The sequence below is a fragment of the Perca fluviatilis genome, chromosome 21, assembly GCF_010015445.1.
Source record: "Perca fluviatilis chromosome 21, GENO_Pfluv_1.0, whole genome shotgun sequence".
In the NCBI taxonomy this organism is placed as follows: Eukaryota; Metazoa; Chordata; class Actinopteri; order Perciformes; family Percidae; genus Perca; species Perca fluviatilis.
The window spans coordinates 10,657,715-10,682,860 of record NC_053132.1 but is presented as its reverse complement, the minus strand read 5'-3'; the positions used below and the strand labels follow the sequence as shown (position 1 = coordinate 10,682,860).

At 39.0% G+C, this 25,146-nt stretch overlaps 1 protein-coding gene across 2 annotated transcripts; it reads right to left on the bottom strand.

Annotated features, from left to right (window-relative positions):
• Nucleotides 1–229: 229 nt before the first annotated feature.
• On the bottom strand, nucleotides 230–24,008 carry opn4b (opsin 4b). Of its 2 annotated transcripts, XM_039789243.1 has the most exons (11): nucleotides 23,713–24,008; nucleotides 15,202–15,338; nucleotides 14,919–15,052; nucleotides 12,270–12,473; nucleotides 10,370–10,541; nucleotides 9,858–10,019; nucleotides 8,722–8,829; nucleotides 7,332–7,503; nucleotides 7,007–7,198; nucleotides 4,279–4,350; nucleotides 230–3,053 (listed from the first exon to the last, which is right to left on the bottom strand). In XM_039789243.1, the coding sequence occupies exons 1-11, from the start codon at nucleotides 23,833–23,835 to the stop codon at nucleotides 2,928–2,930; spliced, it is 1,602 nt and encodes a 533-aa protein (XP_039645177.1). In that variant the 5' UTR covers nucleotides 23,836–24,008; the 3' UTR covers nucleotides 230–2,927. The 2 variants fall into 2 exon arrangements, with proteins under 2 accessions (XP_039645177.1, XP_039645178.1); XM_039789244.1 differs by lacking the exon at nucleotides 4,279–4,350.
• Between the last annotated feature and the right edge of the window lie 1,138 nt (nucleotides 24,009–25,146).

Here is a 25,146-nt window from a genome sequence, read left to right as displayed (position 1 = left end):
CCCCCTGAGGGTTGCCCAGACCCCAAATTGGGAACCACTGCTTTAGAGAAGAGTTGTAGAACTCTGTAATGCTTAAGTGCAAGGTGTACAAAGTGATTGATTAAAGAAATAATAAGCAGATTAATTAAACGTGGAAATTATAATTATTTGCAGCCTTTAGTTCAATGCATGGCTAGTGTAAGACATGGAGACACGGCCACCAGTTGTGCAGAATTTAGCAAAATTTTTATTTAGAAAATAAATAACAACACAAAACATTTTGTACAAGAAAGATCAACATGAAACCATCACCTCATGAAACCATCAATTCATTAAAGCAGAACTTATTTGGTCAAAAAAACGTAATTTTGTACATTCATTGATGGGTAGTGCAGAACAAATGAGCAGTGGTGGGAATGTATCAACCTTCAAGTAACATTTAAATTTGTTTATCATTTAAAAAAAAAAAAAATTACTACAAATATAGTCAATAATGCAGCAATCTTAGGAATGCCAAAGGGAACTGCAATGTACAGAAGTGGAGAAAAAGAGCTTTGAAATAAAAAAAAGGATGTCAAAACATAGTTAGTGTTCTGTACATACTGTCTTTGATGAGATATATAATAACAATCCTGAAACCACACTCTAATAACAGTAAAGTAATGCAGTAAACTGTCATCATTATATCTAAAAGTAGACATTACAGCAAGGTTTGGAACCAAAAGTACAGTAGTGAGTCCAGTTCTTCAGTGCGGACACACACACACACACACACACACACACACAGACTCAAATAGGTACACAGTATTGGGTATTGGGATGTACTATGGTGCTGTAATACATTTGTGAACTGATCTACAGTGGGGTACATGATGACATCAGGAGTGGAAAAACCAATGACAAAGAACCAGAGGGTAAATGATCTGACTGTATCCTCTCATGTCCGGTTGCATGTGTGTATATGTGTCTTATCACCCAGTTTAGAAGTAAAACACCTCATATTAAAGCTGCATTAAGTGTGATTAAGTGATGAGAGACTGAGACTGAAATTAGCAGTCAATTTATCCTGGCTAACATACAGTATTAGCAGTGTTTTCCACAGGTTGATTTGATTTTAAAACGGTGGTTTTATGTGCTAGTGTGATGCTCTATCATTTTAAAGTCAGCTGTGAAGCAGCAGCATTGCATAAGGAAGGTCATTTTTTAAAAGGGACATATCGTGAAAACTCAGTGCTTGTGCACAAACATTTGGGTATCTGGAGGGCCTACCAACCCACAAACTGAAATAAGACAACCCAGGCAGTTTCCTGGTGGCTGCCTAGATGAGAAAACATTCAACAAGCCAAAGATGTGGCATTTCACATGCAGGTTTATTAGAATATACTGCCCCTATAATATTTACATATTTTTCTCGCAAGCCAATCAGAGCAGACTTTGCTTTCGGGAGGGGGGTTTAAAGAGACGGATGCTAAAACGAAGCGTCTCAGACAGACGTTATATTCAGACAGACAGTATATGAGAACATTTTTTTTTTAAATTAAAGCATGTAAACATGTTCTGGGAGAAACTAGTATGAGCCTGAAAATGTATGCACATAAACACAGCCATTTAGTGTTGGATAGGATCAAAAGCTCTTTTGTACTATTTAAGCCACTAGGTCACATTCTTACTAAGTTTTTGCATTTTTAAATTAATGCACCACCTGAGATGACAATAAAGTCAATCTGAACTTTCAGCAGATTTTCAGGCAGGTTATTTTTGAAATTATAAATACAAATATACACAAAAAATAAATATATTTTCACATTCACTATATGGGAAACAAAGGTGCTAGAAAACGGTGTACTTTACCAGTTACTTGTTTACTTTGTCTCTCACGTTGTGTAGGAGCAGTTTGCTTGTGCTAACTCTTGTGCTGCTCACAGTTAATAAGCAGCATGGTTTTAGTTTTCTTTGAGAACGAACAAGTTTAAAGTGGCTTAAATCTGCAGAGTGTTTATTCTCAGTGGGATTAGTACTACCACCAGTTCCAGGAGTCATTTGATTTAATTTTAATATAGGAAATACTGATTAATGCATCAGTATCCATAGTATATTCTCAAATGCTCAAGTATAGTTGAGAAAAACCGCACAAACAATAGAAAGACTATAGAGTTGGGTATCGAGAATTGGTTCTGAGTTGAAACTGATTTTATATTAAGAAAAAAACATGCTTTTATATAGAATAGACAAACCTACTGCGCTTAGGTTTATTTTGCTAGATAAGTATGCATTGATGCATGTAGTGTTTAAAATATGGCTGATAAACTAATTTATCCTGTTTGATGACCCTTAGCTGTAGTCATATTGCCTCAGAATCAGCTAATGGTTTGTTAATGGTAATGTTTAAACACATATTTAATCAACATCAATGCAAACCAAGACCAAAAAGAATCAGAAAATGCAATGCAATGTACGGTATGACAAAATGTATTATGGTTTCTTCTACGCAAATATGATGACAAGAATCTGAATCAACAATCACTAAAAATCGAATCAATACCCAACCCTTGAGACTGAACTTTTCACATTGTGTTTTTAAGGCTAATTTGTTGCCTGCGGCTCCGAGGTAAACCATCTCCACCCATTATGATATGTCGGAAATAGTAAAACACATATATGGGTGCAAATATGTACACATGTATTTAAATGTACTGGGTATTCACGCTCACACACTCAGTATGCAAAAGAATAACAGAGAGCATGCTCTGGTTTTGAGTTATAACTAGCAAACAGGTCACACACACACACACACACACACACACACACACACACACACACACACACACACACACACACACACACGGTTACACACTGTTGCACTTCTGTCCAGTTGCTTATGGTAAAGATGTCTCCAGTTAGGCTATGTCAAGGGGCTCCTTGGCAACCGGGCTGTACGTTTTGATCAATTAGAGGTTACCTTGGAAACCAGAGGGACTAGGCAGTATAGACGGGCTGGATATGGAGGTTACAATGACGGATGACATAGTCTTACACAAAGTCCTTGACTCAGACTCCTCCATCACTCTGTCCACCTGTGTAAAGGGGAGGAAGAGAGAGAGAGAGAGAGAGAGAGAGAGAGATGTTGAGGTATTGTGACTGAACCTCAACATGTCGAATGTGAGTAGGTGGTTGGATGTTTGTGTGAAAGACAAAAGCAGCGAGGGTGGGGGAGAGAATTAAGTTTTATCAACTGTTGCTCTGACCAGCAAGACATGAAACAGTCACAGCTAATTAAAGGCATTGATTGGTTGGATTGATGAATGACATCAGGGGGTCATCACACTGTTGACCCCCTGAAATGAATAGCGCCACACGAGAAGAGCAAAGTACTATAGCTGAGCATGTTTAGGTTAGATATTTTAAAAGGATAGTTCTGTTTTATTACAAAATTAAGTTTTGTAATTTTGGCCAAAATTTCTCTGTTAATATTTTATATATTTTTGCTCAAAAGAAACAACATCAAATTTATTTGTATTACAAATCTTAATTATTTCAAGTTAGACTTAGAGCAGCTTATTCTAACTTGGGTGATTCTTACGGTAAAATATTCTTTTCATTTCTGTAGAGCAGTCAGTTAATATTGTCCGTGGAGTCAATCTGTCTTCAAGTCAAGTCAGTGGATGGCATCCAAAACAGCTAACACAATCCAATTGATTGCAGAATGATTGTTTTTTTTTGTGTGAATATGAAGCAGAGGATAAAAGGTTGAAGCTCCTACTTCTTTGATTTTCCACAAGGTTTGATTAATATTGATATCAGAGCAGTAGCAAATGAATGAAACTGGACAGACTGGAAATCACGGTTGATTAGATCTACTAGAATGAGCGGGGGGTAGGGAAATAAGGACTAGAAGAGATATGCAAACCATTTCACATTACTTTACACTTAAAACACTTGTTCAGCTGCACAGAGTTATTTTCACTGAGCTATTTTAAATGTTGTAGAATCATTGAGCAGTGTTAAAGAATGTGTGACATGGCCCTTTAAATAGCCATAAAACACAAATGACTTAAACATAAACAGACTTAAAACAGGTGCAGCTTTTTATAATAAATAAATCCCTAAAAACGACCACAAAACCAACAAGGAATTTATCCTACTGACAGACTGGAGTCCTATGACACAGGCGTATAAGCTAAACCAGGCTTTTTCTACAATGACAATTTTTTGCCGATTAAATTTTTTCATGGGATTTGTTGATTTTCTTGATACATAAAAAAATACATCTACTGCTCAGAGCAAGAGGTGGACTCTTACAGTAGCAGGCAGATGACTGGTTGGCTGCAGGCTGATGTCCGACATGGAGATGTCTTCAGGCTCTGTCAGAGTCTGAACAGTACGTACATAAACACAGCCATTTAGTGTTGGTTAGGATCAAAAGCTCTTTTGTACTATTTAAGCCACTAGGCCACATTCTTACTAAAAAGAGAGCGACTTCAAGCCAAGACTTCATTTAAACATGGACCTTTCAAATAAAAGAGCGTTGTTTCCTACCATTGCTTATCATGTGTGAGGAGCCACAATCATGTGCTAAAAGCAACAGGATTAGTATAAGCATTGGAAATTGGGGCACCAACAACCTCATGTTTTTTCTTCAAAAAAAAAAAAAAAATACATTCAAATTACACACAGTTTGAATGTTGGAAAATTTGTCCAACCAGCAACTCTAAACAAACAACAGACGTGCCAATTAGTAAGCTTTAAAGGTGCTGGTAGGCAGATTTGGTTACCTTTGGACAGAGACAGGCTAGCTGTTTCACCCTGCTTCACCCTGCTTCCAGGCTTTATGCTAAACTAAGCTGTAATTTTATATTTAGCGGACAGACATGAGAGTGGTATCGATCTCATCTAACTCTCTGCAAGAAAGTGAATGAGCGTATTTCCCAAAATCTCAAACTACACTTTAAATTCTAAAAGTATCAGGTATTAAAAGTACTTCAGAGGTACCCTAAAGTTTCTGTAAAGAAATAAAAATAGGCAATATTCGGTAAAAATGAAGACCAAATAAACAAAGAATTCAAATATAGCAAAGGTTATACTAATAACAAAGGGAAATATGTAATTTCCCACAATGAATAGTATTGTCATTGTTTGCAAGAGTACAAGTAGGTAGCAGCAGCAGCTGCGATTATAGACAAAAGTAAAAGTGTATATCCTCTGCTCTGTGCAGAGATAGAAGCAGATGGAGGTCAGAGACTCCTCGACAATCAGCCGTCTTCATCTTCAACAAGTGCAGTATGTTTAAACATGAGTTGCGTCATGCAAGCTGTGGATTAAATCTGAAACTCCCAGATTATTGGATTAGTCTTTGGACCCTCAGTAATGGAGTCCTGCATGACAGTATGGCTGTACAGAGCGTGTTTGCAACATGTGGGTTACTTCTGTGAACTAAGATGATTATAGAGAGACAGAAATGCTCCATATATTGAATGCCCCACATAGAATGGCCTGTCATTTTAAATTGTCCTGGCAGTACAATGCTTAGAACAAAGAAGAAGCACTGTTCATATGAAAAGTTTTGGGTTTTACCTAGTCTGAATCACAGGATGTAGACGGTTATTTCGGTGAATGATTGTAAAGACTTACAAAGAATATATTAAGAACATTTGCTGTCTAACAGGGACGTTCTTGCATGTTTGCCCACCGGTTATGGAGAGTTTCATATTCCAAGCATGGCCTATGGTTAGGATCGTGTTATGCTCGAAAAGAGGTAGGCATTCATAATGTTGCACTTGGTTGTATACATTAAAAGTGACAGAAGTATAGTTAGAAAGAATGAAGAATGAAAAAAGAGATCTTGAGAGCGAAGTTCAAACCAAGCATACATCCTCACCTCCACACAGCTGGCCAATCATGGCAAAGTGGGTGTGTGAATGTTGGCTTTGTCGGTTTAATAAGTTACAGAAATTGTCAGATACAGACCCTTCTATTCGACCTTCCGACAAGCATCTGTGAGTGGTCGGACAATGTCTTACAAAGTAGTTTTTATTCGGAACAAGCAGAACCTGACTCTTGATCAGAACTAAAGAAGCCCTTTGGATAAAAGATGACAGGTCTTCAACGCCTTCTAAATATAACTTGGATGACGGGGAAGATGAAGAGACTTCACAGTCCATCAGAGCTACTTGCTAGTTGAACTCTTGAGTTGTGCATGCATGCAATGTGATGTAATGTAATGTGATGAACAATTGTAATGTTTTTTTAAATGGTTGTGTAGTATGTGAAGCATTTGAACTTTGTGGAACTATTAGTGGTAGTATCAAACAAATACACAGTGGCTGACAGCAATGAACGCTGATACCCTCCAATAGATCTAACCGGGGACATTAAGGGTGATTATGTTATTCCAGTCTAGGGGATGGTAGTGGCCTATAGAAAATTATGTAAAAGTAACGCTAGTCTGGGAGCTACTGTTATCTTTCTGGAACCCTCATTCCTGTGACTTAATAAAATAAAAAGTAAAAAGTGAACAAAAACTCATCAAAGATAGAAACTGGTAGTTCAGAGTGTTAACTAGACTCCATGTGATATGTGATACTGAGACACAGTTAAAGCATACAGTTACAGGGGAGCAAAGCAACATGACCACATCAGATTACACGCTGAAGAAGCCTGGATTACAAAAAGGCCTCTAACCACCATGACCTCATAGAGTTACTTGCCATGAAATACTGAACATAAACATGACATCTATTGGCTTTAACAGGACACCAAAACAACATGACCTCACTTCTCAAATTCAGGAGGAGAGGATTAAGATCAGCCTTGACGTAATGACAAAACAGCAGCAAAACCTCCCATCAAAAACATCATGAAACTAATGTGAGAAGCCCTTTATCAGTCTGATGTCACCTTTTTGACACTTAAAGTAGTACAGTTAGAAATGCATGACTTCACATTGCATACATCCACAGTTTAATGCATACTAGTGCACCATAAAGTATGTAAGAAACAGTATGTTGACATAAACGGCCCCAATACTCACTGTGATCTGTGAGAGGTGACACATTGTCGGGTCAGTGGGGTTGTGGGTGGCAGTCCTCTCAGACTCTCCAGTGTTGGGACCTCTCACCTTTGTCCTCTTGCTGGCAGGGCGCACCTGTTTGACATCACTGGACAACTGACGAATGACAGACGTCCGAGACGAGCAGTCCTCTTCCGTGTCTGAGAAGCGGGCCTTTCAGGCAACACACAGACAAAATAACACACACACTAGACTAAAATCAGCAACTCGTAATTCAAAGCATTTGTCATTGTAAGTTAAGACAGAGACCAGATACCAGATTACCGTAGATATGAGGTAAACTCACTGATTCGCTCTCAGACAGGGAGGCCCTGTGGGGCTTGCTGGGGCGTTTGCACTCTGATTGGCTGGTAAGGGTTGATCGCCGGGTAGACTGGAAACTGCTGCTGCTTAAACGGTCTCTGCCAGTAATACACAGCAATGCCCCGAGGTAGGGAATATACGCACCGAGCGCTGACCTAAGGGAGAAATAAAGAGAAAGATTCAAATCCATAATTTAACCGATTTATTATTTGATAGAGAAGTGTGGGGCTGTCTGACATCCCTAAATGATGAGCTGAATTTCACCTTTAAATAGGAAAGAGCAATCAAAATCTCTTTATAATTAATAGAAAGTAAATGTAGTTACTATGGGGAATATAATTAACGCGATCAGACTCGATACAGCCTGATGGTATAAAACATCCAACTAGTGTTTTGTTGGTGTGATACCGTTGCTATAAATCAAAACTCAGACTAGTGTCAAAAATAAATTCATCTTAACAGTACAAACATACTTCAGCACAGTACTCACGCAACCTGGGCCGACCAAATTACAGCCCAAAGAAAAAGAAAACTACACTAATCAGCAGCGTCTATTCATGAGGGGCAGGCCGCACTAGATACAACTTATCGTTTGGACTAACTTAAATGAATAAATTGCACATCCACCAATTGAACTTTTGCTTGACATTGCCATTAATTCCTCTTTTGAGGACCCTATATGTGGTCAATTTTAGTGCCAAAAACGCCACTGACAAAGTAAAAAATAATCTTCAATTCTATTAAGTGCTGATCAGAAGGTGAACAACCAGAAACTGATCAACATTATATAAATATGGACTAAGTGAGCACCCTAGCTATTGAGACTGGTGGACATAGACACACCTGACAACACGGAGAAAACAGTGTCAGTTCTGCCAATGCTAAGTAGAGAAAGAGCAATACCAAGAATTCGACACATTTTCAAAATAAAATTCAATATTTACTTGGGGAGAAAACTAACAGCAGCAAGCAGCAAGCTATGTCAAAGCATGTCACAGCCTGAGGGAGAACACATGAAACTTTACTGAGCTACTTTAAAAAAAAAAAAAATCTTCAATGGTTTTCACTTTTACCATCATTATTGATTTCTTTATATTTATCAATGATTTGTTTTCAGCATATTTTGTTTAATTTATCTTAATATTGTAGTTGTATAGTGTACACATTTGTATTATACTTGCATTGTAACCTTACTTGACCGGTTTTGGCAATACTGTTCTTATTCATGGTCACAAAAATAAAGTAAACTTGGTTTAGAGAGTAGTGAGAATGATCATGGTTGGGTAAATAGTAAATTCATCATAGTGTTATTTCCAGAGCATTCATTGAATCTGCTGTCAATGAAACTTAACACTTGAGCATGCATACTATACCTGTATTTGGGATGTGATATGGCATATATGATGGGGTTGTAGATCGCAGAGGCTTTGGCAATCACAGCAGGAACAGAGTTCATATACGGAGTCAACATGTCAGCGTACCTGAGAGAGACAGGAGAGATATTAGCAAGAGAAAGACAAATGAGGGAAGGAAATGAGACACATTCATGTGGTGGGTGTCTTCCCTTGTACAGGATTAGTGTAGAGACAAATGAGTGGGACACAGAGTCACACACACATTCATGTTATTGTTTAAAGAACCCATACATAGGCACTTGAACTTTCTGGAAAACAGTGTATTTTTACTGACAGAAGCAGGGGTAACATCCAATCAACATAGCCATCTCACATTTTTAAACAATCTTGCATTTCTGCTCATCCTATAAAATCAAACAGCCTTTCATCGTTTCACATAGTTTTTCACATTATACATTCTTTTAATGAAAATATTGATTATAGATCTGTTCTACTGAATGATGTTCATGTTTATGTGTGTTATGACATGGATTAGCTCTCTCAGAATCCTCTGCTGCTCTGATGCTTTGAGAGCTCCTCTCCTAATCAGCAGAGACACTTTTTTTGCCTAATCTAACTGTATAACCATTTGCACTAAAAGGGACTGGATCAGGATTAATGTCCCACCTGCCAGGCAGCATATGGTTTCAATTCACTTTCTTGAGATAACGTCAGGTAATCCATTAAGGTATAAGGATGTTCTCTCCTACAGTATATCCATAGCATTGCTGAAGCTGCTGCCATCAAAACCCTGCCTGGTTAAAATGGAGTGCTAAATGGATGACCTTTGACTAGAGTCTCTTTAATAACATATTTAACCCTAAACTAGCATTACTGCTTAATAATTGTGGACAATATCTCCCCAAAGCATAGTGCTTTGCTGGTTTTCAGTTCTTATTGAGATGATTTGACATCACTAGACTGTAAAAAAAATAAAGAAAATCTCCTTAGTGGCCGTTGACAAACACACACACACATATAACACACACACACACACACACACACACACAAACACACACACACACACACACACACACACACACACACACACACACACACACACACACACACACACACACACACACACACACACACACACACACACACACACCTACCCAGCGAATGCAGTGAGTGCCACACAGGAGTAAGGGGCCCAGGAGATGACATATAGTAGGATGACGATGAGTGCGATCTTGGCCATCTTCCATTCACTCTTCATCTTATTGAACTTCTTTGCAGAGTCCCTGTTGCCCGCACAGCTGATCTTAGTTAACGCTCTGTCAAACACAGATGCACCATAGTTATGAAACCTTATTTTTGCTTTTAGTTTCAATATAATTTATAATTGTAGATCAAATTTGACAATTCAGATAATTTTTACTTTCCAAGAGAGCTTTTATTGTTTGTTTTAAATTAATTGACTATGACGTGTATTGTAATTAGTATCCAGGCTGAGCAAGACATCAGTATAATGTGATAGAGAAACCCTGACACTTTGTAAATCAACAAGAAATCAGTATATCAACACATACACCCATGTCTTTATCGATGCATGTGGGGCTGCATGCCGCAAGTGTGAACAATATAGGATCATGAATAAACGTAGAGTGTGTGTGCATGTACCAACCGGGTTGTGTGCCTGATGGCTCTGAAGATGCAGTAATAGCTGTAGATGATGATGAAGAGAGGGATGAAAAAGACGAAGGTAAAGAGCAGCATGGTGTAGCAGCGGACAGACGGGGTAAACGTCATGTAGTCCCAGGAACAAGACGTCATCAGACCCTCTGGGACATAAGCACCTGTGGGAGTGCACACACACTTTAGTAATTACTTCCCACACCATGAAGCCTTTGACGTTTTCAGTTGCGGTGATTGACCATTTTTGAAAAGTCTATGCTTTATGCCATCATTGACTGCTGACTCCTCACCAGTGTTGGGAGTAACGGCATTTAAATATAACGGCGTTATTTTTTCAGTAACGGAGTAATCTAATTAATTACTTTTCCCATCGTTGCAACGCCGTTATCGTTACTGAGAATATAAAGTTGCGCGTTACTTGGTTGAATGAAGCGCGAGGTGTCAGGCTTTGGCTACACACCAGCTGCACGCTCTGACTACCACTAAACACAAGACAGCGACAATAGCGATGAGCCAGGGAAATTCAAAGGTAGCTCTCGAACTGGAAGTACTGGCACTACTTCTCCCTCATTGAAATTAAAGGCAAGAATGTTTATGTAACATACACGCTATGCCCAGGAAAAAAAGACTTTATCCACGTCTGCCTCAAGCAACTCAAATCTTATGAAGCACCTCACATCAACACATGCTAACACGACACTTGTTGCTGCTGCTAACCCAACCCCAAGCCCAAATGCAGCTAGCGTGAGCTCCAGCGAAGGAGACAAGCAACGCTCGATTTTTCTGGTCAGCAACAGGTGATACTATAGATAGTGTTTTTATTCTTCAATCAGATGTTATAGAACGTAATAGCGTTATAGAACATACAAAATAACGTCACAGTTACTTTGCTGAGTAACTAATTACTTTTACTGAGTAACTGAGTTACTAACTCAATTACTTTTTGGGAGACGTAATTTGTAACTGTAACTAATTACTTTTTTAAAGTAAGATGACCAACACTGCTCCTCACTCCTCTTAACCGTACGGTTGGGGCCACAAGTTATCAACAACTGCATCAGTAGCAAAAAACATTTCAAACAAGCCTTACCACAACACTGATTATTTTATGGAGCTGACAAAATTGTACTTTCCCTTGAGTGTCACAATCTCCAGCAACATGGCAGCCTTCATGAATGTCTACATTTTGTACAATTGAGTGCATTAGTGTGTGATTTTAATAAATTACAGTTCCAAATACCTACTATATTTTGCTGTCCCCATTGGTCCTCCTATAATCTACAGTATGTCCTTTTTCAACCGACACCTTATAGTAAAAGTGTCTGAGTTTTGAGAAGGAAGGTTTCCTGTCATTTAGTTCAGTAAAAAATCATGGTACAGATTGTGCTGGTAAAATGATTGCTTGTTAAGTCTAGAGAATTCAAATACCACCTCTGTGACAGCGGATAAAAATGAGAAGTGACAACCTGTGACTGTGACAGCAGTTTGAGTTCAGTGTGACTGTGTAAGAAGTAGAAGAAGTAGACGTTTTGCTAGATGTTGGTTTGAACATCTTATTCTTATTTTGGAACACTTACAACAAAGGAAAAATAAAAGTTACTGTTGGGCTGTTGTGATGTCAGCTGGTAAACCCAAGGTAAGCCCAAGGTGATCTGCTTTCTGATAACTGATTTTAAATGTTTTTGGCATATTGACTAAAGGCAAAGTCAGATCTATTTGACATAGTAGTAAACATTTCAGCAGGAATTTGACATAATGAAACAGATAATAACCCTGAAAGAAAGTTACTAAGACAGAGCTGAGAGAAAGAGAAAAAATACTAAATCCATCAGAGGATCACACTGATCAACAATGACTCAGCTTCCAGGTCTAGGTGCAGTTGTACTCACTCCAGCCAAAGAATGGGGGCAGGCTCCAGCCCATTGTGTAGATCCAGGCAACAGCCAGGATGATCAGAGCTTTCCTGCGAGACATCATCCCCAGAGAGGCCAGAGGCCTGGTGATCACCATGTAACGGTCCACCGCGATCACCATCAGTGTCATCATACTGCACATACCAAACAGCGCTCCGCAGAAGGCATACATCTCACAAGCTGGAGGAGGAGAGGTGAAAGAATTAGTAGAGAGGAAGGACTGTAACTATCAGGATAAGTCCTTTTTCTGGTAGTAGATCATGCAGTTCCTGAACAACAGCTGGAAAAACATTAACTGATTATGTTTCTAAACGTACAACTTAAGTTTATTACATTCATTCATGCACACATACACTACTGGTCAAAAGTTTTAGAACACCCCAACTTTTCCAGGTTTATATTGAAATTCATACAGTTCAGTGTCTTATTGTACTCTGAAATGAAAGCATAGAACAAATAAATAATTGAAGTTCAAAAAGAAATCATGGAATCAAGTTATAAACCAAAATGTATTCTATATTTTTGACTCATCAAAGTAGCCCCCTTTGGCAGATATAACAGCTGAACACACTCGTGGCATTCTTTCTACAATGGAAATCAAATATTCTTCAGAAAGTTTTTCCCAACTCTGTTGCAGAAGTTCCCATAAATGTGTGGCACTTGTAGGTTGCTTTGCTTTTACTTTTCTGTCCAGTTCATCCCAAACCAGCTCAATGGGGTTTAAGTCTGGTGACTGTGCTGGCCACTCCATGTTTTTAAGCTTACCATCTTGTTCTTTTTTGCTAAGGTAGTTCTGTCATAGCTTGGACTTATGTTTTGGGTCATTATCTTGCTATAGGATGAACCCCTGACCAACTAGGTGTATACCAGAGGGTACTGCATGGCGCTGCAAAATGCTGTGGTAGCCGTTTTGGTTCAGGGTGCCTTTCACTCTGTACAAATCACCGACCCTGGATCCAGCAAAACAGCCCCAGACCATCACGCTTCCTCCTCCATGTTTGACAGCTGATGTCACACACTAAGGAGCCATCTTTTCGCCTACTCGACGGCGTACAAAAATCCTGCATGATGAACCGAAGATTTCAAATTTTGATTAATCTGTCCATAACACCTTCTTCCAGTCTTCAGTAGTCCATTGGCGATGTTTCTTGGCCCAGGCAAGCCTCTTTTTCTTACTCTGACGTCTTAGCAATGGCTTTCTTGCTGCAACTCGACCTATCAAACCTGCAGCTCAAAGTCTTCTCTTTACAGTTGAAACTGAGACTTGCTTATTACGACCACTATTAAGCTGTACTTGAAGCTGTTGTCCTGTGAGACGCCTATCACGCAAGCTGTTGACTCTCAGAAACTTGTTTTCTGATTCGGTTGTGGCTTTGGGTCTGCCAGACATCTTCCTGTCAGAGTTTCCCCCGGTTTCTAAGTGCCTTTTGATGGTGAAGAATACTGTACTCACTGACACCTTGACTTTCTTCGCAATTCCTCTGTAGGAAAGACCAACATTCTTAAGTGTTATGATGGTCTGTCTCTCTTCAATTATTAATTGCCTTTTTCCCGCCATTTTTATGGCAACACACTACTTTCTGCAGTACAATACTGTTCAAATAATGCTCATGAGGGTACGGTACCACAGTGTGTTCCAACAATAGTTTTATACAAACAGAGGGGGTTGTAAGTAATCCAGACAAGTTGGAACACCTGTGGGAATTGGTAGCACCAACTTTCAAAGCTTGATCAACCTCCATTGCTGCAGAACAGCTTTACGTTGTTTACCCATTTCTTGTTCCCTGAAAAAGGCCTTTTTGTAAAATTCTGAAATGTACATTATTTTTCAGTTTTGGGTAACCTTACTTTTTTTTTAACCTCAGGCAGTTCACCACTTACCTTTGCACCATTTCATGCTATTCATTGGACTTGAACTGATAAAATTTCAATAAAAAACTAGAAAAATTGGGGTGTTCTAAAACTTTTGACCAGTAGTGTATGTGAAAGCATTTACATGCATGCACACACACAATCGTACACACACACAGTCAAAAATACAATCAACACTTAATCATCACTTTATAGCTGCTGTCCCTTCAGGCTCTGAGTGTGTGACAACTCCTGAAGGAAAACATAGCGCTCCGACTATCAGTGTTTGATCATTGGAGTGTGGTGCCTCTTTTACCTCCTCTTAAGCTCTGTTCCTAATAGGTTGCATTTTGATGTATAATGCACACTATAGTACACCCCCTCCGAACCCACTCATGTAAAACACACTACCAATATGCATTATTGCCTGCTCTTTGACATCAATGGAATTTGGATAATGGATGCTGCTTTTTCCACTATAGGTACATAGGTATATGTGTGTGCAGTTAAAATAGGTGGTAGTAGGTGGAAAAACCAAGGAGAAAAGAACCTGTGTGTGTCTGTGCACGGAATCTTTCTTGAACTGTAGGTCACACTCAAATGGGTAGGGAACCATTACAGATCCCTGTGGAATTAAAACTGTGTCCATACATTTTAAAAAGAGAGATCATAATATAATTTGTCTGTTTAGGTTATTGTTGTTGTTGCATTAGGTACTATGTGCAGCATCTTTAAATATATTAAAAGTGTAAAAAGTTTAAATGAATGTGTTACCTTTCTTTCCAAAAATCCATCGCTTGTGCATGCTGTTGATGAAGAAGGTGGGTGTCTGAGTAATACACATGAGAAAGTCTGTGACTGCCAGGTTAATGATGAAAATGTTGGATGGTGTCCGTAAGCTCCTGCTCCTACACGCACAAAAAAAACACACACAGCTGTTGAAATATTGTCATTAATATTGAACTAATGATTTCATTATCACAGATAAATAGAAAAAAACAGTGATGCTGAACAAGTTTTTTGAAGGAAGCTCATTCTAAACTGTACAAAAAAGTACCTGCAGAAAGCATATATGACCAGGAAGTTTCCCAGCATGCCTGTGATGCCCACGATCAGGATGACAATACCGATGGTGTAGTGAGCGTAGTCTGGGACATCTACCGTTGGAAATACGTGGCTTGGAACCACAGAACCCTAGAAACAGGAAAACAGGGAGGAAGGGTTAACTTGTGGTGTTAGAATCATGAAATAAAGTGATGATAAGAAAGCAATGTCATTACAAAAACAATGCTGAATTCATGGCAGATCTCAGGAACATCGCTGTGAAGGAAATTTAATAGTCAGATTTACACAATAGAACGAGTAAATGGCTATAAGCAGAGGTGGAAGATAAATTTTGATCCTTTACTGATAAGTAAAAGAAGCAATACCACAATGGACCAATGACCATTTGTAGTGAAATTGCAAACTGATATATCCTATTTTGGAAAATCTTAGGTACAGCAATCACAAAAATGTAGGGATAATACAATTCAATATTTTCTTCTTAAATGTACTGTATGTGGCGTAGAGGTACAAAGTAGCACACCATAGAAATACTTAGAAGTAGCAGCACCTCAACGTTGTATTTAAAGGTACACTGCAGAGCTTTTGACCACTAGTTTTGGTATGGAGCAATGCTCATATTTGTATCATGCTCCCGCAAAAGTACCCTGGCGGCATAATTCACAAGTCGTTGGTGTCATGCTATTTCGCTGATTGACAGTTGGTGGAGGTAAAGCACAACAAAGGGTAGCAATGTGTCACAAAGGCAAGACTGCAAGCTGTTGCAATGCACGATTTTAAATTATTAAAAAAACTTCTCAAATGTTTTAATGAGAAAGGACATGCATTCAGCCCTCAGGGCCTCAAGGATTCATACAGTGCGTTTTGGTGAGAAAGTTTTGGTCAATGTGGGAAATCAACAGGGAAACATTTTAAGAGCTCGAAGAGATGCTGCGTGAGTCTTTGCGAGAGATGCTGCGTTTTTGCTTGTTAACTCCAACACAGTTGAACTTTGCGCCTAGAGACCTTGTATTTCCCACACTTTGTTGTGTGGGGCACACTGTAAACACACATACAAACACACATCCGTACATGGGGGGAAAAAGCACTCAGATCTTTTTCTTAAGTAAAAGAAGCAATACATAATACAACAGTGTAGAAATACTCTGTTACAATTATTTCAAACTTGTAAATGTACAAAGATTTTAGCATCAAATAAATGCAGTGTAATAAAAATTACAATATTTACCTATTTATTGTAATACAGTAAAACTACTTAAAGGGTAACTACCGTTTTTTCAACCTGGACCCTATTTTCCTATGTTTTTATGCCTTAGTGACTGATGGGAACAACAATCTTTGACATTGTATCTTTGACCAGTATTAAGCGAGATCGCTTAAATTAAATCTTCCGATGACGTAAAACGTATGTTTTCAACACGCCCACAGGGGGTTGGACTGCCGAGTCTGGCCGAGGTATTCCGAATGAAAACGACTGTCAGCCATCTTGAATCTTCGCTAAACAGGCTCTCGGTTTTCAGCAGAAAACATTTACAACAATTATCTGCATTCAAACTACCGGACGTGTGTACCACCAGGAGACATCGGTACAGATCGGAGAATATGGAGGAAACGTTATTACAGACGCAATACTCGGCACATTACGTGAGCTTCGCCTGCACGGAGACCAGCGGTGTCGCTCAATGCCGCTAGCTGGCTAGGGGACATCCTCATCGGCTAGGTGGAAAGCTAACGCTAGCTGTCCACCTGTCCCAGCCATCCTGCTTGCAAGTGTCTGCTCATTAAACAACAAGCTGGACTACATCCTCCTTCAACGAAAATCCCAACGTGAGTTCAGTGACTGCTGTGTTTTTGTTGTTGTGGAAACATGCGTGAACAACAGTGTACCGGAACCGGGACTATCCAGCTACCAGGCTGCTCTCGCCGGCCCGTGGAGGTGGACTGGTGTAGAAATAAAATCCAACTAGCTAGTGCTAACTGCTGTGGGCTGTGTTAACACCGAGTGGCGCAGAAATGTGGTGATTTGTATCCATTTAACTGCTAACTGCTGGTGGAGTTTGTGACTGTTAAATGCCGACCATTCTACATTACACACTAATTCACGGCTGTGTTTATCCCGGTGTTTACAGCCCACCAAGCGCTAATGCTAGTATGCGTTAGCTGAACTTTACGGAGCCTATAAAGTGTGTGTACTAAATGTAGCCTGTTTCGTATGTCGTTTTTATATAATGTCATTTTTATATATGTTAAATGTGTAACACCACTTGAGTCACGATGAAACGTTGTTTCGTGTATATGGTTGAAATGACAATAAAACACGCTTGAGTTGAGTTGAATGCCTCTGTCGGTCTGTCCGGGTCTGTCAAGCGGTAGGCGTGGCTTGGGAGTGGACTCAAAGCAACGAAGCAGGTGCATTCTGGGATTTGGTGTTTTTCATCCATATAAGACCAAAACACATTTTCTGGCTTTTCTCGGCCTAGAAGGCACCAATTAAAAAAAAAAAATCACATTTCTACTACATAAGTGACCCAATTTAAAGATATATTCAGCTTTCCAGCGGTGAAATATTCCTTTAAAGAGAAAGATCCTTTTTTTTAAACATAAAAACACCTGCGAAATTGCGTTCGCCAAAGCCACCAGACTCCATGTAAATAAACATCATCATTTTAGCATCATAAAATACACTTCATTCAAAGTTGACAGAAACTAAATAAAACTAAGAAACTGAACTAAATTATGGCTGCAGAGATAGTCAGGACTGAGCATTTTAAACTTGCAGGGAAGGTGACCAAAGCACTATGACTGATTATTGAACTCGCAATCTTAAGCTCCAAACGTAAGCGCTGATCTCAGTGAGCTATTGCCAAGATTATGACTCTACTGGCTATTTGGGTTATATTTTATTCAGTCAGCCTGGGTTGACTCAATAAAATGATTTTCCTAAACTGGAAGTGGAATGATTGTTAATCAGAATCAGGTCTGTTAATGCAGACAGACATTTAAAGTATGTAGGACAGTTGTTAACAGCACAAAGCCTGATTAGTTATATATATTATCATCTTGCAACACCAGGTGCTCAAACTCAGAACCTTTGAGGCCATAGGCAGTTTCTGATCTCAGGGAGCTATTATGCGGGTGATGTCACAAGTGGCATCGCAATGCCTAGTAGAAAAAGAGCAGGCTTGTGTGAAAATGCAGAATTTTAAACTGCTGTATTTCTCGTAAGACAATTCTGAGAATTTGTGTACTTGGTTAAGACACTATAAAGATGCCTGTAATTTATTTTCACAAAGATCAATGAATGCCAAACTGATGTTTAAAGAGGCTCTATTTTGCATTGACTGCAATGCGTAGATGAGGACACAATTCAAACATTGTTTTTAAATCCACTTTTAGAGATAAAATTCAGAAAATTTGCACAACAAATCTACAGTGACCTTCTAATGTTGTGATTTTTTTCCATGAACATCAAAGATTTAGTTTGGAAGAAATTGCATGATTTGTTTAAACTACTGTATGCAGTAAAACATTTTAATGCACTGTGGTGTCAATTGAAAAAAAAATGTGGGAGGAGTAAGTTTAAAGATTATTTTTTGGGGGCTTTTCCCTTTATTGTATAGTGACAGTGGATAGACATTAAAGGGGGCGAGAGATGGGGGATGACACGCAGCAAATGGCAGCAGGTCAGATTTGAACCTGCGCCGCTGCAGGACTCGGCCAACATGGGGCGAACACTCTTACTGGGTGAGCTAGAGGCCACCCTGGGGGAAGAGAAGTTTTGCAGTTTTTGCAAAAAGTAGAGTAATGGACTTCAAAATTGCCACTCGGTAAAAGCAGTTTGGTGTAAGTTGCGACGTTGTAGCATGAACGGCTGATTTGTTATGAATTTCTAAAGTTTAGAATTTTAGATGGCTGTTGTAGCCTCAGGACAATTAGCTCACAAACTGCACTGATTGAGTTTGGCATAGGACTGGACTTTTGTGCAATGTTTGGTGAGTTTTCATGCTTGGGAACATGGATTGTTTAGGAATAATAATAATAATAATAATAATAATAATAATAATAATAATAATAATAATAATAATAATAATACAAACAAAAACAATAGGGTCCATCCAGCTTTGCTGCTCGGCCCCTAACTATGAAAAGCCGTTTTGGGTGGTCTTTCCACTTTTCCAACAATCACAACTCTAGTTCTGGTTGAAATAAACACATAGTTTACCGATTTACATGTGAAAATATGTTGGAGTCTGATGAGTTTAGCGCTAGTGACCTCAGAGCTGTTTCTGGTTAAACGGAAAGATCTTAAAGAGGTTTTAAAAAAGCCTATCTATGTAGGTTTAGTGGACCAAATTGACACTGAACATTTGCCCCATAGGGTTACATTGCAGCCCGGTCTGTGGCTGCCGCTTACAGCGTTCAAGCTTAATACTGGACCAATTTCCTATCAGTCACTTACACACAAAAATATAGGAAAATAGGGTCCAGATTGAAAAAAAACAGTAGTAACCCTTTAAGTGCAGTTAAAAAATAGTAATAAAGCAAAAGAAATTGTCCATTGTTTCTTATAACTCACTAAAAGCTGACGTTATATCAATATACGTTTTTTTTCGCTTGACAGCAGCATTTTTTTTCTGAGAAGCTGCTGCACCTCAGAGCACAAAGCTCCACTTGGGAATTCCTTTCAGTCATCGCGACACACTCTCCTGCATTAACACCTTCCTTTGGTCTTTTGCTCTGTTTCTTTCAAGCAGATGCACACCCACGCACACACTGAAACACACACCCACACACACGGACTACATACACTAAATCTTTCGGGATCCCACAAGTCTCCTTTGACTGATCTTTGCCGCTGCATTTGAGCATGCATGTGTGTGTGTATATTTGTCTGCCTACACACATGTGTCCATGTGTCCAGAATCATAATTTCAGCAGTCCTACTTTTCTGCAGAATCACAAGCTCTTGTTACTAAGAAGGAGGACATTTGATTAGTACAGTAACATGTGATGGAGTGGTTATGAAAGCAAATGAGTGAAAAGGTTGTGGGGACAGGTGCAAGGAGTGTAGGTGATATGCAGTGGTGTGTGTGTGGAACGTAATCACACTTAGATTTGGTCTGACACCGTCATATGTGACAATGTGGATCACTCAAGGTCTCCCATCCCTCCCTGCTTAATTTCTTCCTGTTTTTTTCTTTTCACAACCCTTACACCCTCCCTGCTGAATGTCTTTCTCATCCCAATTCCTGTTAATTCCCTCCTTCACGTCTGTTCCACAAATCTCTCTCGATCACTCCTGTCCTTCCTCTTGCTTTCTCTCATTTCCTCTAGCAGCTCAGGGCCAGATTAACACCAATCACACGGTTAGGAGGAAGGAGAGGCACAGCGAGCAGCATAGAAGTCTCCGCTGCAGTTTGTTTAGGACGTGAAGATGGTAAATAGTGGATGGTAATGTCTCTCAATACACTCCGTTTTGAGCATGTACTGAAGCCAATGAGACAGAATTTCTGTCTGACAAGATTAGGGAGTGAGAGACAGAGTGGGATAGAGGCAGAGAATTAAACATCCATTGTAAGAATTAAATCTGAATATAAAAAAGCACACACTCTCACACACACACACACACACACACACACACACACATGCATGTACATACAATCATTAACAGCTGTCCACATGTGTTTGAATGCTCATAAACACATTTACTGTTATCGACATATATGCAACATATGTGCACAAATCACTCTGTAACAGCCAAGACTAATTTAATAAATGTGGCAGAAGGGCTTCACTCTGTACTTCTAGGCATGCTTATAATCAGAGCAATGGCTCATTTAGAGTAGAGAAATGTATTTCCATTAGAAACCGGTCTGTAGCCACTCAGGTGTCATACTACAACAGAGAGCCAAGGCACAATGTGACTGAGCCTTGACAGTAAAGGAAGAGCTTTACTTGCATAAAACAAAAGGTGATAATTCAATATTGTACTTTAGGCACCAAGTATTCTAATTCTGATTGGCTGGAAGGAAACAATTAATTTCTAGGAACCATACAAAACCAAACACGCCTGATGAAGGATACATGGTTATTTGCTTTCTGCCATCTATTACAATCAGGTGTTATCCCTTAAATATCCCTTACTGTCTCTCAGTGGAAGCATATTGTAATGATAGTTAGCTACAGTATATGGTATATGTTTAAAATAATGTTGCCAAGACAGTAAAACAAAATGAGTTATTATATTTTTTGTTGTACTGCTTTTTTATTGTTTTGTCTGATGTAATGTATAAAACTGAAACACAGTTGATCTCATTGAAAATGATCATGTGATTCTGCATACATTTGTCATAACCTGACATAAACACATTGATACAAAGTACAAGATGATGGAAAAGGATACATTTAAACAAATTGCTCATTAGGATTTGGGCTAATCTTTGGTTCACAACTGACAGATTAATAGCAGGACTGGCTAGAGAAAGTAGATGAAGACATTTCAGATTTTTCATTTCATTAGTTTTAAAACTAAAACCTTGTGGTCTGGCAAAATCATCTGTTTCAGTATTTGATTGATTTAACTTTCATCATATTTTATCATAGTGAATGCTAATGTCAAAACAACCAATCAAAAACCACTTCTGCCTTTCTTTCAATAGTCCAGAGACTTTACAATCTGTATTGACAAACGCTTATATGCTTATATGCTTATATATATATATATATATATATATATATATATATATATATATATATATATATATATATATATATATATATATAAAAACATAATAATTGAATCTTCCCTTGCTGGATGAATAAAGTACACCTTCTTCTGCTTCTTCTTAACTGCACAGTGTCTGCCCTCGAGAAAGTTGTTAATCACTCAATAAATTTGCTTCTGAAGTGGTTATCTGCAACTTCAGAGGGAAACTCATTTGTTTACCAGCCAACACACTCTAATCTGCAGAGCAGTCAGAGGACATAATCACAAAGGGCCACCAGCACACATGCAAATCCACATATATGCAAACGGACACACGCATATGCATTCATAAATTAGACCCATATTTTTAAATCATCCAGAGATTGTATATTTGATAAATGATCAAAAGGGAAAAAGGCAACAAACAGCGGTAAAAAGAAAAGAGGGCTCTAGAGAAAAAACACAAAACACTTTTAAATGAAAACCACACTTATTACGAAGTCGAAGATCCCATCTGCCTCAGTAGAAGCTGCCCTCGGGCACTGCTTTAGTATCAGCTGAGACTGAAACCGGCAGGTCTGAACTTCAAAGTCCAAACTGAACCATTTACACTTGTTGAACTACATTTACCGTAGTGGTGCCCCCATTTGCTTCTCTGTCTTTCAAACAGCTCTTTATTTCACGTACAGTGTAGAGGTGGATACACCGCTGTATTGGTTTACACATCTGTATTAAAGATTTCCCTGAAGGCTAGACGTAAACCAATCCCACTGTCCGACGAGGGAGACAGAGATGGAGTCTCATTCATCAGACTTGGTAATGAAAGCATTCTCAACACATGTTGACTTTCAAGGCATAGAAATGTGTACAAAGCTTGCAGAGTGAGTGATGTCGATGTCAGAGTTGGCATGATTACACAACTTTATGTATTCTAATTTACAACCAACAATCCAAATCAGTATCCAAACCAGTTGTTTTATGTTTTTATGCTGCTTTGCTGCAAATGGAATTTCCTCTTTTGGGACAATAAACATCTGAATTTAAGATGCAGACCGCATGTGGTAATTATAGGATTAGGACACTGTGTGTATTAGGTCTGTTATGGGATTATTAGGGCACACGTTGTGATTAAATGGGTCTACTGTATAAAAAACTATTTAGGTCAACAACACACGAAAAGTCACTATTGTGCGCAAACAAGTCCTCTGAAATGTTACAGGATTTCTGACAGGAGATGAGGTCCCTAAACACACTACAAATTAAAATAATTATAAGCAAGAATTCATGATTGACATGAAAGGTGAGCAAAGGTGTTGGCACAAAAAAGGGATGCACGCTTTGATCACAGAAGTGACAAATATATACAGAAAACCCACAGCAGCTTTGTACAACCATTGCAGTAGGCTACAAGCTGGATAAACATCAGAGATGACGGAAGTTGCGCTTTACTCCTGCCTTCATTCAGCTCCGGTGGTGAATGAACGGAGCGCAGATGCGCAGGAGAGGAAGATGTGACTCATTCATTCACAGAGTTAACATCTCACTCACACCTCGCTCTACGGAATTGTTTAAAATTATCTGGTGGAGGATTGAAAACTACAAAAAAACATAAACCTGACTGTTTCTTTCGAATGTTTGCCAGATGTTGCTTTTTAGTTGCTCTGGATGGGATCGTGCCGCGCGGTTATAAGCACGGCATCACTACAGCGCACAAAAACTCTCCAGTAACCGGGGTATTCCTTCAAGCACCAAAAAACAAAATATAAACTAAAAGAAGAGTGAGAGCCGGATACTCACAGCTGTTGCAACAGGAGCCAGCTCCATGAGCCGGTGCGGACTGATGGAGCTGATGTTCCAGGGTGCCCGGGCGGTCGGGTCCGGCGTGGGGACCCCCGGTCCAATCAGGAGCCTAGAATCCATTCCCGGTCCACGGTGGTTAACCTAAAGCGGTTGTGTGTGATAGAAGTGGACCTGAGAGGTGTACAGTAGTATATGTGAGGAGGTCTAGGAGTCCAAGTGGCCAGTCATCATCGCTGCCCTGCTCTCAAATCCCACTCTGACAGAGCTAATGGTACAGCAGCTGTGGAGGGGTGGGAAAAAAGTGCTCTTTGTGTCGCGTCCAATCCCTGCTCTAGGGATGCCTTTGAGTCTGTCAGATGTTTCTGTTTTTTTTATTTATCTTCGAGGAATCAATGGAGAAGTTTTCCCTCTCCCTTTTGCATGTCATTCAGTTTCCCTATGCTTTCTCTTCTGCAAAATAAATAATTTACACTATCATGCAAAGAAGGATCAAAACAATAATTTGCCCACAGGAACACACTTGGCTTGTGTTACCAATTTACAGTCTCTTTTCTTTTCTTCCTGGGCATCAGCAAATATCCTAATTTTCATGCACAGCTTGCAGAAGTCTTGCTCACATCTTGTGCATTCATGTTATAGATCAGATCTATATTTATTATATTGCAGCAACCTGACTCATAAAAATGGACTGTGTTTCATGGGCAGGGAGAATATTTGAATTTTTAGTGCATTCGAGGGAAAAGGTTGAGGTCGCAGAACATGCTGCTGCAAAGACTAAAGAATGATAGGAAAAATTAATTAATAAAATAAGGATTAAAAGGAATTTGCTTTTGGAGTTGATTTGGCAAATATTCAGAGTAATATTTTAATCCTAAAGAAGAAGGAGTGAGGAAGTAAGAATACAGACAAAACAATTGAGGGAAGAACTAAAGAAAACAACTAACTCACTTAAAAAGAAAACATTATTTTGTGTTATTCTCATAATCATGTCCATTCTGACTACTGTTCATGGTAACTTTGCTAAAGATTATTTGTTAGGTTCCTAATACAGTTGGAAAGCAAATAAGAGGCTGTGTTTACCTACTATCAGTCAGAATCAGAAACTAAACATTTTTAAATGTAAACTGAAGTTTATTAGGAAAACTTTAAGAGGCTGGCACTGCTTGCCCAAATATATAGGGCCTATAAATAGGCCTATATTGCATATACATGTAGTATGTAGCAGTCAGAATGGCAAAAATATGGCAATAAGACCTGGTTGAAAAATACCAGAATTTGAAATGGTTTAAACCTGCAATAATTGTTTGGTTTTTTTGGGGGCCAATTGGGGGCAGTGTACTGTAAGCAAGCTGTGAACACAACACAGACTGAGGAAAATATCTGGCTCATTAGCATCTGAATGCTCGACTATGTTCACCAGCTCATCGCCAA